The sequence below is a fragment of the Lytechinus pictus genome, chromosome 16, assembly GCF_037042905.1.
Source record: "Lytechinus pictus isolate F3 Inbred chromosome 16, Lp3.0, whole genome shotgun sequence".
Classification (NCBI taxonomy): domain Eukaryota; kingdom Metazoa; phylum Echinodermata; class Echinoidea; order Temnopleuroida; family Toxopneustidae; genus Lytechinus; species Lytechinus pictus.
This window is the reverse complement of record NC_087260.1, coordinates 22933562-22950190: the sequence shown is the minus strand read 5'-3', so window position 1 is coordinate 22950190 and position 16629 is coordinate 22933562. Positions and strand designations below refer to the sequence as shown.

At 33.8% G+C, this 16629-nt stretch overlaps 1 protein-coding gene across 3 annotated transcripts in view; it reads left to right on the top strand.

Moving 5' to 3' along the window:
- LOC129279566 (unconventional myosin-XVI-like) overlaps positions 1 to 16629 on the top strand; it is a 50477-nt gene that overhangs the window by 13567 nt on the left and 20281 nt on the right. For all 3 annotated transcript variants that reach the window (XM_064110835.1, XM_064110833.1, XM_064110834.1), the window contains exons 7-12: positions 7135 to 7336; positions 9466 to 9604; positions 10919 to 11075; positions 14279 to 14389; positions 15468 to 15761; positions 16395 to 16509. In XM_064110835.1, coding sequence (XP_063966905.1) covers positions 7135 to 7336; positions 9466 to 9604; positions 10919 to 11075; positions 14279 to 14389; positions 15468 to 15761; positions 16395 to 16509 — 1018 coding nt within the window. The remainder of the gene's footprint in view (positions 1 to 7134; positions 7337 to 9465; positions 9605 to 10918; positions 11076 to 14278; positions 14390 to 15467; positions 15762 to 16394; positions 16510 to 16629) is intronic.

The window sequence follows — 16629 nt, the reverse complement described above, 5'->3', positions numbered from 1 at the left end:
AAGTTACGCACAACTTCACACACGACTGGAAAATGTTCTTAGGAATAGGAGCTAAGTCAGCTACCAGCTATGCAGGGATATATCATTTAGTGTAGGAAAGGATCACCAGTCATGCGTAAAGTCATAAACTTATGAACATCTTTGTGAAATGGCCTTCTGGACATTTTATCCAGTGTATACCAATATACTGAACATATGGCAAGCCATTTTGACTTGAATCCCATTATATTATATGGCATTTCATTCTTTATATCAAGAAATTGGATTTTGTGAACAACACAAAATAACAAGAATTCAAATACTTCATAGGAAGAAATAATTTTGTCTTGTTAACTACACATGTATAGGCATTTCGTGATATCTAGAAATGGGATTAAAAAAATTGGCTTGCCATAGCCCATGTAAGTCGGCATACACTGGCTCCATCATTTGGGTATAACAATAGTCCCATAAGCATTGTAACTTGGTTGAGAAAGCAAGATTTCCCATCCTTTCAATGCAATCAAGCAAAATGAGAAGAGAAGAAGATGTCACATAAAATGATGGTTGAAAGGCATGCGTGGGGGCGTTGTGGTCTTGTGGTTAAGACTCTTGTCTTTCAATCTGAGGGACGTGGGTTCGATTCCCAGTCATGGCGTGTTTTCCTCCAGCAAAACTTTTACCCACGTTGTGCTGCACTCAACCCAGGTGAGGTGAATGGGTACCAGCAGGAAGTAATTCCTCAAAAAGCTGTGAGAACTGGAATCAGTAGACTAGCTTAGCCGGGGTAACATATAGGAGCACCTAACAAGGTGGATATGTGCACTTTATAAATCCTATATTATCATTTATTGTTATGCTGATATAAAAAAACTGGCATTGTAATATGGACCCTGTAATATAGCGATTAATCATGAGGCTGGATTTTATATTTAATTATACACAATCTCATCTCATCTCATGTTGTTCTCCCCCCCCGATATTCAAGGATCAGCAGTTATCCGGTTATCCGACAGTCGTCAATGCAATCAATCATAGAAATCAGCACCACGATTAGTCGCAAAGCTTTATTTCTATGTGGGGGCCTAGGAGTGTTTCAGTCAAGACATTTGAGAAAATTTTGAGCATGTTATTAGACAAAAATCAAATCCGTTTTAGCTTTGCATGTAATCAAGAACTCTGAAACAACTCACCCCCCCCCAAAAAAAAGAAGAAAATAGTGAGTAAAATTTACAAACAAGAGAGAAAATATGACAAGACAGGGGCCCGTATTCTGAAGTGGGGTTTGATTTAAACTCTGGGTCTAAAGTTGTGGTTTAAATATTGATAGCCAATAGTGGCATAAATCTCTAACTCTGGAATTTCAATATATCAGCTCATCTGTCACTTTGATCATTCAGAATAGTCAGGAAATAATACCTGAAATAGTTTTCTTCACCGTTAATGTGTGAGGAAAGAGCATAGCACACATAGAAACAAATGATGTAAACAAACTTTTGACATTTTTAGCTTTCCATGATTTTAGCGCAGAGTTAGTCCATGGTCTAAAGTTAATCTAGACTTCAGAATACGGACCAGGAAGTCTCAATAGAATGATTTTGTCTTTGAATATTTGCTCGAATCTCTCATTAAAAAAACTGTTTTGATAGGAAAATCAAAGGTTTATCAATATCTAATTTGTCATTGGATATATACATTTTATTTCTGTGTATGAACATATAAAGAAAGTAGAAGTTTCACTGTAATAAATCAAACATTAACCAATATTCAAACTGTCCAAAAGTTAAGAGTTGAATGCTAATAAAGAAAAGGACAGACTGTTAATCTTAATTATATGAATTCTAACATTATTGAATAAAAATTAAAATGAAGATTTCAAACAAGTAAAATCTTGATTTGTGATAAGTTTGTAATTTTCTTAACGATAATCTGTATATTCATTGATGTGTGGAAGTTGTTATGTTTTTATATGCACCTGTTGATTACAAAGCTATTAACTTTTTTGAGAAAAAGTATCAGAATGCAGAGGTTTGAAATGATACATTTGGAGTCTCGACCTGATCCGATGGAAATACCATGCCTAGTTTGGGAGATTTTGGAAGGCTATTTTGAGGCTCTGCTGTGTGGGAGTCATGGCCAATTGTAAGCCAATGTGAGGGCATGTGATATCGGCGAGTCAAAATAGTGTGATTGGGAATTTCTGGAAATGTTTTATTCTCCACTTCCTTAGCGTTCCGTTCACATCGAGAAACCACTTCCATGTTCAGCCGATGAAACCACACTGCCAATGTGAACGGGTACCTCCATGCATATATCACAATCAAGTCTAGAAGCAGATACCAATTTTGCATTCATATGTTAAAGGTTCAGTAATTTCTTATTGTTTCGACTGTTAAGTAATGCTTAGCATGTGTTTGTTTTTTAATGATGACATCACTCTCACTGCCAGTTCATTGCTGTGACGTTGAACTCCATGCCTGATCACTGCCAAGGCTGTAGAGTATTTTTATTCCGTCTCCAAAAGTTTGACCACAAAATCAGGGCTCTGCAAAGTTCAAGAGCACGCCCTGTTTTGATTTTACATAGGATGTGATGTATATGGATTATTATTTCTTATTTTTATTCCTGATCATGAGCTTTTTTTATATGACAGTATCATCACATGTCTGCTGTAGATCTAGTTCAAGTAGCTTGGTTTAAATTTGATACTAGGAAGTTAAAATGTTGCTTCGAGACTATTCAAAACTATATTATTCCTGTCCCAGTTTTTCACCAAATATCAAGGCATTTTTATCATTCAACATTTGTCTGGATAAAGGAAACACACATACACACTCACCTTTTCTTTGTTTCTATATCTGCCTGTCTTATTATCTATCTATTATAAATTTTATCATCTATATCTCTTCTATCCTCTTCTATCTATCTATCTATCTATCTATCTATCTATCTATCTATCTATCTATCTATCTATCTATCTATCTATCTATCTATCTATCTATCTATCTATCTATCTATCTATCTATCTATCTATCTATCTATCTATCTATCTATCTATCTATCTATCTATTTATCTATATATCTGTCTGTCTGTCTGTCTGTCTGTCTGTCTGTCTATCTATCTATATATCTGTCTCTCTCTTTCTTTCTCTCTCTCTCTCTCTCTCTCTCTCTATCTATCTATCTATCTTTCTATCTATTTATCTATTTATCTATTTATCTATTTATCTATCTATCTATCTTTCTATCTATCTATCTATCTGCCCAACCCTCTTTCCATCCATCCATCCAAACTTTCTCTTGGATGGATATCTCTCTCATGATGTCTAGATCTATGCAGAGGCCTGGATTTTCCATTGTTAATATTTCTTTGTTTTCTATTCATTTTTCATTCTCATCTCTGTAACATTTTTTCACAAATTGGTCATAATGGTTTACCCCAGTCATTTTCCCTTTGTTTTGCCGTCTCATTGTAACAAAAGATTGTTTCATTGATATTGTCCTTCATGATGTGAAATAATAGTCAATGTTCTGTCTCTCTGATTTTTCTTCCGGAGAAAACCATTATTGACTATTTCTTTACAGCATGAAGGACAATATCAATGAAAAGATCTCCACCTCACAACATTCACAAGGCTACAATGTGCATCAAGCACAGCGGACTAAGTCTTAACACCTTATTACTTCATTTGTGGTCATTAGGAAGCAGGAAATGTTACCATAGCAACTTAAAGCTTGCCTGACAGCCCTACTTTCAATTTTCACGCCCTCCAAAGCACCTCAATGTTTGACTAACAAGTTTCTGCAACGCGATACAACCTTTAATTCCGCTTCCTGTCAGTATGCATTCAACAAACATGTAAGAAAGTGCAAAGAAAGGAATTAAATACTCTTATTCTCAGATCTGAAAAGGCTCTGTCTTTTGATTAGAATTGATATGAAATTCTCTTGGGGTTTTATCACTACATTGTTGTAATTTGCTATGATTTGAATTATGTTTGCACAATAACCCATTTATCTCACCTTGGTCAAGTGTGGCAAATTTAGATCAATGCCTTGTCAATGGATGTTAGTGCAGAGGGGGGAAGTGATGCGTCATCATATAATCTAGCATCATTAATATCTACCGGTCATTTCAGTGGCGTAGGTTTCAATCCCACCGCTGCCACCAGTAATTAACAACGAAGGAAATAATGAATGATTCTGATATTGAAGCATTTATTGGTCATTGCTGAGACCCAATATACATGTAAAAACTATGGCAAGCCATTTGTGATAATACAATTAATAATTGAATAATAATAATAATTATACTTGCTTATATAGTGCTTAACACCTACTTTTTAAGAAGTCTCAAAGCGTTCTACAGTAATGCAGCATATAATTACCCTGGCTTTAGCGCTGCGTTTCAAAGAATAAATTCCTACCAGGTACCCATTCACCTCACCTTGGTTGAGTGCAGCACAATATGGGTAAATTTCTTGCCGAATAAATAGTGTGGCAGGTTACTATATAGTGTACTTTTGCTGTATAAGCCATGAATCATTCCGCTCCTCTGTACCAAAGTTCTAGGAGTTTCATTTTTTGTCAGGGCTGTATAGATGTAATGTACATGCATATAAATTTACTGAACAAGAAATCAATAAAAATTTGTCATAAAATTCTGAACATTTTTCTCTCGAGTTAGAAATCATCACACACTACTCATCCAAAGCCATGTTCGGATTAGCACGATATCTCCAATGGAAATATCCCCTCCCAGTTTCATGCAGGATTGCACCACCATACAGGATATCCAAAACCTAACAGATTTCCAAGGGAAATTCACATTTTTAGGAGTATACCCGTCATCATTAACAAGCAAGGACAAATCTCCCCTTCGTAGAGTATCTTAAAAAATGTGCGTGTCATCTGAATGCTTGGTCACGATTTCAAGCTCCAGCAGATTTCTTGCTGTAGGTTTCCTCTCCCATAAGGGATTAGAATGGGATTAAGCAATCACCCAGATTAAACGTAGGAGTGACAGTAATGATGATATTTTATTGATCACTTCACGTTCTCCTTCTTGAAAATGTTGCCATAATTTTTGTTTCTTTTCTTCTGAGGTGGCCAGTGATATCTAATAGTTTGATTGCTTCCTATCAGCAGTCTTAGAAGTCATAAGTTTCTTCCAGAACTACCACTTCTTTTACTTGTTTAGCCATTCATTATTTGTCCTGGCTTTGGTTGGTTCTTCAGTAGAATTCTTCTTGCAGTTGTTTTATTGAGTTCATTTATTCTGGCGAAAGAGACCAAATCAGATGGAAACAAATTATGTTTATTTCTTAAAATTGTTCATTGAGTGCTCATTCTTTGAAAGCTCCTGAAATGTAAATCAAATAGCTGTGGATAAATACCAGATTGTGTCTAATATGGCAGTTGATGTTTATTGAAAATTGAGGAGGAATACTTGTTTTTAGAACTGAAATATAATATGTTTTTAACCAGTTTTTCTATTTGAATCCTGAGACCGTTTAAGGAGATACTTCATTATTTAATGTGGCAGTGTAATACTTGAGACATTATGTTATATGTCTGTTTGTCAGTCATAAACTGAAAAACATCTGGATAGGATCATCTGTTCGTTTCTGTATCCTTTGTTCTGCGGAGTGGTTATCCCTTTCTACTGCTTTAAATAAAACTTTCTGCCTCATGGCATAAGTAACGATTGTCAACATAATTTGTCTGTATCTCTATCTGTATTTGTTCTATTGGTGTTGAGCTGGATGACAGAAGTTTCCTGAGTCCTGTATGTTTTGAAATGATCTGAATACATCATTCATTGCAGATTTTACAAGAAGAAACCAAACTACAAACAATGTTATTTGTTAAATATTGATGACATCATTCTGTTAGCAGCCCAAGAGTTTGGAAATGACTGGATTGTGATTATTCCTTTCTTTTAATTGAAGATTTTGAGATATAAAATATTGAATTATATCTGAGTATGATGGATACGATTATGGAACATGAGGATATCATCCTAACACTGAATGTGAAAAATAACTCTTTAGATCTACGTTTGCAAAACGTGTTTCCAATGCGCTCAGTAAGTTCATTTTCTTCTGCATCAAACGAATTAGAAATATGATCAAGTCAAGTGTTAGGTTATATGTGAGTTATACTTGTTGTGTATGAATGCATGCATGAAATTATCAAGTTATGTAATTATCAATCTACTAAACATCCAGTAATGTAATCCAATAAATTTGGTTAATTTATGGTATTATCAAGAGTTCTTATCATAATTATTTTGTTTGGTATTTGCATATTGCACTATAAGCATCCATCCATGAAACCAATAAACTGATTGAAACAGATTGTAAACTGATGTGATGTTTTGCTTTGGTACAGTCATTTAAACCTAGTATCGTCTCGATTTTATATTGGTATCATTTTCAAGAGGTGTGCCCATAACAAGCTCTGTTTAATAAAGGATGCCATGCCTACTCCCATCAAACGAATGTTTACATATCACTCATATATTCCCTCTTGAACTTGAACTCCATCTTGAACTTGATGTTGTACTTGAACCTGAATGAGATGTGTTTTGTCTTGATTATGTTACTCATAACAGTTATTTTGTAACTAGTGTTCATTGGCTTATGCTTCAGATTTTTTCAAGAGCTACTCATATCTGTCATCCCACTTGAACTTGAAGTGAACTTGAATTTGAACTTGATGTTGTACTTGAACCTGAACGAGATGTGCTTTTATTCATAACAATTTGCAACTAATATTCACAGGCCATAGATACTTCTGTTTTCTTGAAAAGCTTCACTCATATCTTTCCTCAATCCCACTTGAATGTAAACTGAACTTGAAGTTGACTTTGAACTGAACCTTGAACATAATGTACATTCACTGATTTCCTGGGCAGTTCCATAAAATAATCAACCTTTTTGTACATCCGACCCCCATTTTTTCTCAAGTCTTACTTCACTTCATAAACTGACCAAGTCATGGTACGTAGAAGACATTACAGACTGTCAAAAGAACAAGAAATCAGAGAGACAGAACATTTCATGAAGGTCCCACACATAGGGGGCCGAACTTACATATTGTGTAGAATTGCCCTCCTGGAATTTTTATTCATACTTCTCTTTTCTTCAATAGCTTCACATTGCCGCTGCAAACAACTACAGAGATGTCGCTAAGCTGCTTCTTGACAGAGGAGCAAACATCGACGTCATCGATGACGAAGGAATAACACCTCTCCACGTGGCAGCCAAGTACGGTCAGACCAAGATGGTCAAGCTATTGGTCAAGCGAAATGCAAACCCACGTGTAAAGAACGTCCAAGAACAAAAGGCAGCAGGTAAATATTTGTTTCACTTTGTTAGAAAGATGTTTGATTTAAGGTTTTCTCGATGACTACCTGGGCTAAAAACTTTGAAAGGCTAGCAGTTTCATTCAAGGGCGCCTGGCTCTTTCCCCTTGATATAATATAATATAAATATTTTATAAGAGTAGACCTATCCATTCTCAGAAATTCTTGTTCTTGGTTCTTAATCTGTCAATCAGCCAGTACTTTTTTCCATTTGATAACTTGCCAAAATTATGATTGGATAAGTGTGACATTTTCATGTTGTCTGAAACTATGTTTATTTCATTAAAATTTAGTATCCCATGTGTTTATTTTTTATCAAGGTCTTTAAAAATATCTCGCTGTTTTCAGAATAAAACAGTCTCTTGTGTCACTATTTGATTAATTTATGCAATATTTGTGCATCCAATTTCACATTACACATAATCAGTTTTGTTCATAATCAACTCATTATATGACTCATTAGGTTGTAACCATGATATTTGAAGTATTTCATTATTTGAATGAAATTGTAGGAAGGCCAAATATCTCTTCATTGTATGCTTGTTTTCTGATTTACAAGAATTTTTTTTTAGATTCATCATGGGAGTTTTCTCAAAGGACAAGTCAATTTTGTCAACTAATTTGTTTATAAATCCATTTAAATCTGACCTTCATATGTGTATTACATAGTGGCGGATCAGGGATTTCATTGATGCAGGGGCACATGGGTAGGCCCAGAAAACTGTTTTGAGGAGAGAATATTTATTAAAAAAAATAATGGTTCCCTTGAGAAGAAGATTATGTCATTAGGGCTTTTTTAATATCTTTCAAAAAGACAAAAAAAGAGATGGGGGGGGGGGGGTTGACTTCAAGATTGTCATCATGGATAGAAGGAGGGGGCAGGCAGGTAGGGGTTCATTTCGTCTCTTTTATAGTCAATTTATTGGCAGATTTTCAAGGAGGGGGTGTAGACCTCCTGCCCATCCCCACCTGGATCTACCAGTGGTTTAAATCACAGTTTCTTGAATTTAGATATGTGTTATTCATTATTTTAGGTTATTGCAATTTTTGCCCAATTATGAAGCAAAAAAAGTTTAAATGATTAAAATTTACTGTTTTGGGTGTTACTGTTTGGCTCTCAAAAGGTGTGCATTAGGAATTCCAAAAGGAATTTGATTTATACTCTATCAACATTTATATGAAAAATACTAGAGATGATTTTTCTAACCACACAAGGATGTATATATATTCACTAACATTAATCTAACTCAATTTATAATGAGTATGCTGCCATCTATTGACAAAAGAGGAGAAAGATTAATGTATTTCTGTGCAATTGGCTGTCATTTTTGAAGCATAGTACAGATTATTTGTAAAAAAATCTGTTGATTCTGACAAAAAATGAAAAAAATAATTAATAATTGATAGTCTTTTTAATTAATTATTTCAAATGGAAAGAGAATAACTATGAAATTGTTGTGTTCCAATTCATCTATCTTGGAATAGTAGAATATTGTACAAAAGAGATTGCATTTTGGGTTCTAAATATGTTATTTCAAGCAAGGAAGAATTTCTTGTGGTGCACTCAACCCAGTTATATTAAATGGGTAAAACTACCAGGTAGGAATATTCACTAATGAAATGCTGATGCGCTCTGATTGTGACTGGTTTTCAATCAGTGTAATAATGACAATTTTCTCCTTAATTAAATGACAGTAGTTGCAGTAAAATACTCATTTCGTGAGAAAGTCTGTAAAACCAAGGTTAAGTATTACTATTTCATCGTGGATCTAGATCTGGTACAGCTACATAAACTGAACTTTGTGAAATCATAATATCTAAGCTAAAAAACGATCACACTGAAGATCGCCAACACAGATAGGCACACGTGAGACAGTGTATTATTATTGCTGGAATATAGACCCGACGGAAGTGACAGAATCCGTGCTTATTTTGCTTATTTCTCAGCAATTACACAATTTCTTCCAGAATCCTTTGGCACATATTTTTTATTCATACAAACAGACACTTTGGTGATCATTATATTAAATTCTGTAAAAAGTCATTTTGAGATCGTCCCCACAACTGGAATTTATCTTTAAGCTTTGAACATCATACTTTGTTATTTTTTCTTACAGACTTAGCATCATCCGAGCTGATAGAGGAGTTATTGAAAGCTGCTGATCGGGATTATAACCCAGTGTGTCCGCCGTCTCCGTTACCCGACCCTGATGACGAGGATGAGGTGGAATTAGAACGGGTCAACAGCAAAACATTGTAAGAATATATCTAATCTTTTGTCAACAATTAATTTTGTGATTTCTATTCAATTCAGTTTTTTTTTCAATTCAGTATTTATTTCCAAATTCATTAAAAAGAACAGAATGAGAAAAAATTATACATACACAAAGAAAATATAAATAACATAAAACATAGCAAAACGTATCAACAGAACATAACTGAAACAAACAGTGGTGATGATAAAATTATGGTTGGCACATATTTATAAAAATATAGATGAACAAAATAATGAATAGAAATTGGGCATGCACTTGTTCAGTTTGAAGAAGGAGATCCTAAGCTTTAAAATTATTATGTTAAAATTGATCAACAATAACCCACCCTAAGTAGTTGATTCAATGCTAAAAATGTTCTGTTAGAGCTTCAAAGAATGAGTAGCAAACAAGGTTTGAAGTATACCACCCCCTAAGAATTCAAACCCCCCTGCTTGCCAACATTTCATTCAGCTTGAACCCCCCACCCCTCCTTTAAAAAAATCCTACGTACGGTACTGGTTGAAACCTACAGCAGTCTGAACAAATATGGTTTCAGAGAAACTCTTAAATCTTGTTTTTTTGTTTTACTTTATTACTAAAAAAATTTTACTTCAATTTTTGACAGTATGGAGAAGAAGTACTACCACATCTCTTTTGTATTTCTGTTGAGTCTTTCAAAATAGTTCCTAAAACCTTTCTTTTTACTTCTTAATCTCTTTTATGTGCCTTGAGCCCTCTACAGAGTGGATTTGATACTTTATAAGTCACATCAATTGTTATCATTATTATCAGATAAGCTACATTTCAAGTTTTGATGATTGAATACCAAATTAATATTTTGACTGATTACAGAGAACCTTGCGTGAGAACTTATGTTGGTTTTGAGGGACATGGTCACATATTGCAGTGAGAGTCTTTGCAGACAGTTGTGTTGATAATTTTTAATAATATAATGTGAATGACCTGTATTATCCTTTGTTTAAATGCAGTAAAGTATACAAAAGTTTTGCAGATTGAATGGTATCATTCAAATTCAGATGAGCACCTTGAATTGCTACCACTCTCAAATCATTTTGCATAATCAAGATTTTTTTTTATGAAGAGTCTATCATTCTGATATTACAATTCCTAGGAGTTCCTAGGGTGGAACTCCTATAATTTCTGTCAGATACTGAATATTATAACCATTAATACCAAAATATATATTCTGATAAAATATTTATTGGTTTGTATAATACAACCCTTTAAACGTGTGAAATATATGCACCATGCATTACTATTGTCACTAATCAAACATTTCTGTCCATACTTTCAGGCGGTCAAGAGCTACACCTCTCTCTAAGACAGACCAGCTCTTTGAAGCTGAGACAAGGATACAAGATGAAGGTGATAGCGCCCCCACAGCCAAAGCAGTGGACGAGGAAGAAAATTTTCAGGGCATCGGACTGAAAGTAGTCAAGGAGGATGATTCGGTAAGAAATAGAAAAATTGATTGAGATTGAGAAATGAAAAATTGAAGTCTGAATACACTGTCAGGCCTGCCAACTACTGCTTTTTTTCTAGGAGTTACCCCATTTTAAAGATTTTTTATGAACCGAAAAGAGAAGCACTCCGTTTTTCCATTTATTTGGGAAAAAAAATAAATCCGCCCATATCTGTGTTTGTGTGGTGGGGTATGGGTGTAAGACTAATATAGTTTCTCAACACTTGTAATTTCTCAATGTTTAAATATAAGAATGCTAAACATGTCTTAATTAAAAAAAAAAAAACGGAGGGGGACACACCTTACATCGAGCAGAAAAATTCGCGCCACGCGATTAAGGGCTTCTTTTTTTTCATTTTCAAATGTTAGCAGGCCTGCACTGTATATGTCAGAGATTGAATGATACTTACAGTGCAAAATGAAATTATGTACATTTAAATATTCAGTGTAATATTCATTGTCAATGTATAATGATTTCACAACTGTTGTCAATTGATTTTTAGTGATAATTTATAGGCATGATGCAGCTTCGATACTCTTCATTTGCTGATTATTTGTAATGAATTGTAAATGATGTTCAGTGGAATATTCATTGTCCATGTATAATAATATCACAAATGCTCCCGATTTATCTTTGCAAATAGTTGTATTCATGTTGCAGCTTCAATACTTTCATTTGTTTATTATTTGTAATTGATTATAAATGATTAATAAGGCCACAAGAGCAATTAGTCCATGATAAATTAGAACTTGTGTATCAACAACTGATGGGAGGTTTAGGTGAAGCTAATGAATGAAATTGCTAGACATGTAATTTATTGCATATTTCAATTATACTAATTTGTAGAAAATATCATATGTGAGACACTAGTGACTCATGAATTTCATAACCTTTTTCGTGAATCATATTTTCTATGTTATTTTGAAATTAGGCAAATGAAAAGGTAAATGTTTTCTTTTATCCTTTTTATGCTCACCCACACTCAAAGCAGAAACTCAGTTAACAAACTGCTAAAAACACGAAGCATTGTTACCACATTTAGTATTCTTCATGATCATACTGTATATATGCAGTGAATCACCCATTTAACTAAAATGTTATGAATCTTGCAAATTATTGAGTAACGTTTTTCTTCAATAAAGACTGCTTTTTCTGCTCTATTGCTAAATGATGAACCAAATTTGAACATATAAAAGTTGACTATTTTGAGAGTTTCATTTTACATCTTCTTAGTAACAGGGCATTTCCATAAAACCTTCATGGAATTTTCTGTCTCTGATTTCTGGTTCTTTTGACAGTCTGTCATGCTCTCAAATGACCATGACTTGGTCAGTTTATGAAGTGAAGTAAAACAAGAGATAAATGGGTTCGGATGTACAAAAAGGTTGAATATTTTATGGAATTGCCCAACAGATAATGCATTGCTCATCGTCCCAAGTCTATAAATCGTGTCCAATGTATGAGGATAACATATTTCAATATTTCATTCCACTCCTGAAAATATACCATATACCACATTCAATATATTCAGAGAGTTTTTAAATTTCATTTTATTTTTAAATTCAATTTGTTTCCCCTATCCAGTTGTTATACATTAATGCAGTATAAATTATCAGATGCGTATGTGTCATTTCACATTGACTGATTTTTCATAACAAAGGAAATAGAAAGCAGAATTTATAATTTGCTTTTATTTTTCATTCTTTGAATAATTCAACATTTGTGAAGCAAGAATATCTACCTATGAATGTTGTTGAGATTTTAATCAGTGACATATTTGATCCAAACAATAATGATTATATTTTTAGTTTTTCCAACATGCTGCAGATTATGAAGTTTTTGAAAGCTTCTTTGTAGTGCAACTTTCCTCTGCTTTCATCTTTTGCAGAAAACAATAATGATTATTTTTTTAGTTTTTCCAACATGCTGCAAATTATGAAGTTTTTGAAAGCTTCTTCTTAGCGCAACTTTCCTCTGCTTTCATCTTTTGCAGAATGCCATTTTAAGAAGTACAAATGATAAAACAGATTTCTTATTGAAATCCCTTGGAAATAGGAGGAGAAACAAATTTACTGTCAGCTCTCTGTATTCCATGCTTCTGAAAGTTGACCTCATCAACATTAATCTAAATAGTGAACTCAAACATGCATTGCATTCTTCTTACTATCATCTCTAAAGTCGATTGCAGATCTTAGGTTTAAATCATTTTGAATACTGACCATTTTTCATGCCTATTTTTCTTATTTTTGCAAATGGTAAACCCGTTTTGTGTTGTAAAGAAAAAAATGGCTGTAAAATGTATAGATTCATGGCCTGCTACCATTGAATATACCTCAGTGAGAAAAGATTTCTTGCAATGAAAATATTTTGTCATTGCACTAAAAATGCTATTAGAGATGTATCTATACGGTAATTAAATAAATACCACGTATAATTTCATACCTTCGCTCTCATATGCCAGGTAATTTTCTATAAGGAAAAACCATATCAAGACCTAAAATATAGGAATAAAGATCATCATTAAATGTAGATTAATCAAACGTTTACCATGTTGAACTCATATTATCACTTTCATTCCCTATTCATGTTATACCATAGCCTCACAAATCTTTGCATTTGAATTCTAGATATTCTGCTCATGCATTTTTTCCACCTTCAAAAGTAGTGTTCACTCTAAAAATGCTGCTAAAGTTACCAACTGACATCACTTAACAACACACATGAATCAAGAGCTTCAATATGCCTATTTAACACAAAACCAATAAAATAAAAAGGACCAATCCCTGCCCTTTATCTTTAGAATACCTTATCAGGGCCCTGTTGCATAAAAGTTGCTATAAAAGTAACTTCACCATCCAATGGTAACTTTCATGGAATCCTTGATTTTGATTGGCTGATGAGCAGTGTTACCATGGTAGTTACCATTAGATGGCAAAATTACTATGATAGTAACTTTTATGTAATAGGGTCCTGGAAAGGCTTAATGTTATGCAAACATTGCCTGTATGTTTATTTTCATAAAGATGTACTTCAATTGTTCAGATCATACTATAAACTTTTTTTAAATAGCCAATCAAAATCAAGTAAAGTTGTCAGATGATGGATGTTGATGATCCACTCTTTGTGTTCAAAAGGTTTATGAAACTAAGAGCACATAACAGTCAATGGGTTGTATTTTGTTCTTGATTTAGGTATACCTGCCATCACCTACTAAGAGTGATGATCTTGCCATGTTACCGGAGATGACAGAGAATGTTATTCTTCAAGAACTCATGCTCAGATACAGTAGAGATATCATCTATGTGAGTATATTGTCTTCCAAGTCGTGCTAAAATTGATTATCTCATATTTATTTGATCAGAATAGTAAATACTTTAAGCATACCCATATAGTATTTAGTGTGTTTGCTTGGCTGTAACAACAATTTTTACACAAGGGAAGATGCATATATTGGTGCAATTCCATGAATAGTGGTTTCATGGCTGGATTAATTTGTGAATTCAAGTAAAATATGAGAAGAATGAGGTTTGGACACACAGAAAGGTTGATTATTTTATTTTATTGAATTGTGAAGTGTTTGGTGACAAAAAAGTCTATCTCTCTTGTTTTTGGTAAAACCCTCTTTTTTATTGAATAGATAATCTCCCAATCGATCTATGTGGTGTTTATTTGTTTAACAATGTTCACACTGTCATCAGATGCTATATTAGAGGTCAAGTCCACCTTAGAAAAATGTTGATTTGAATCAATAGAGATAAATCAGACTGGCATAATGCTGAAAATTTCATCAAAATCAAATATAAAATAAGAAAGTTATGACATTTTAAAGTGTCACTTATTTTTCAATAAATAGTTATATGCACAATTTAGTCACATGCAAATGAGAGAATGGATGATGTCCCTCACTCACTATTTCTTTTGTTTTTTATTGTTTGATTTATACAGTATTTCAATTTTTACAGATTTGACAATAAGGACCATCTTGACTGAACCACAATGTTAAACAATATTAATTCCATATGTTCAGGGAGAATTAAAACTTTGTTTCACAGGACAATGATCACAAAAACTTAATATTTCATATTTCACATAATAAAATACAAAAGAAATAGTGAGTGAGTGATGTCATCGGTTCCCTCATTTGCATACCTAACGGGATGTGCATATAACTATTTTGTGAAATTAAGTGAAACTTAAAAATATAACTTTCTTATTTTACATCCGATTTTGATGAAATTTTTAGTGTTATGCTTGTTGGATTTTTTTTTATTCAAATCAACTTTTTTGTTGGCGTGGACTTGTCCTTTAAGTATACAGTAATTACATAAAATGCAATAAGATATCCATTCCTCAAATTTTTTAAATCTTCGTTCTTTGTAGACTTATGTCGGTGACATCCTAGTAGCAGTCAATCCCTTCAAGGAGTTACCAATATACTCCAGGAATTCATCCAACCAATACTCCAACCTCCTAGAGCGCTCCAAGAGAACCCCTCACATGTTTGCCGTCGCAGACCGGGCCTTCCAATCTATGCTCAGGGAACGCCGGTCTCAGTGCTGCATCATCAGCGGGGAGAGCGGGGCTGGCAAGACTGAATCCTGCAAGTATTTTGTGCAGCATCTCCTCAGTCGGGCCAACAGCTGTGAGAGCCTTCTGAATGAGAAGATAGAACAGGTGGGTTTGCTGTTGTCTTTTAGCCCAGAGTAGCATTTCATGAAACAAGTAGTCAGTGACTTTTACTTACTCTATGTTGTAAGCTACTGAAAACGTTGCATCTTATTGGCTCAGAGCAACACATTTCCTGAAAATGACTATTTGTTTCTTGAAATGCCCCCTCGATTAATCTCAATCTCTTGCTAAAAACCCTAGAAGGGATTTGTTAATCTTAAGCCAAGAAGGTACCTTAACAGAAGTCCACGCCATGCAAGTTTTCACGATTGGGTTCACAAATCTCTCATTGTTTTATATAAGCAGACATTATAAGTGGACAGGTGCTGAAAGATATATTTTCACTATAAGCATGGAGCAAAGCTGCTCAACTTTCTTGGGATACCTATATAAATACCACATTGTGCTCTTGAGTTTAGATGTCATATTTTTGTAACTTCATTAGTACATAAAAAAGTGTGATTGTATGAAAAATTAGTGCATTATACAATTTATGCATTAGGAAATGTCAGATTTCTACTGTATTAAAAAAAAAACTCTGAAGGCTCAGTATCTAACAATATGTTTTTAAAGATAGCAAACTTATTGGAGATGTTTAACTCATTGCCTATATTAATCCTCGTATCCTTTCTGTTTTAGGTGAATCCTTTGTTAGAGTGTTTTGGTAATGCTCAAACAGTCATGAATGATAACTCAAGTAGGTTTGGTAAATACCTCGAACTCAAGTTCTCTGCTGCTGGAAATGTGGTTGGAGGTAAGTTTGTTAGCAGAAATGTCACTAAAATTAAAAGAAAAATGCTCTGATATGTGAAGAAATAATTTGAGACATATGATGAGTGATGAGTTAAAATCCGGTATTTATTAGCACCATAAT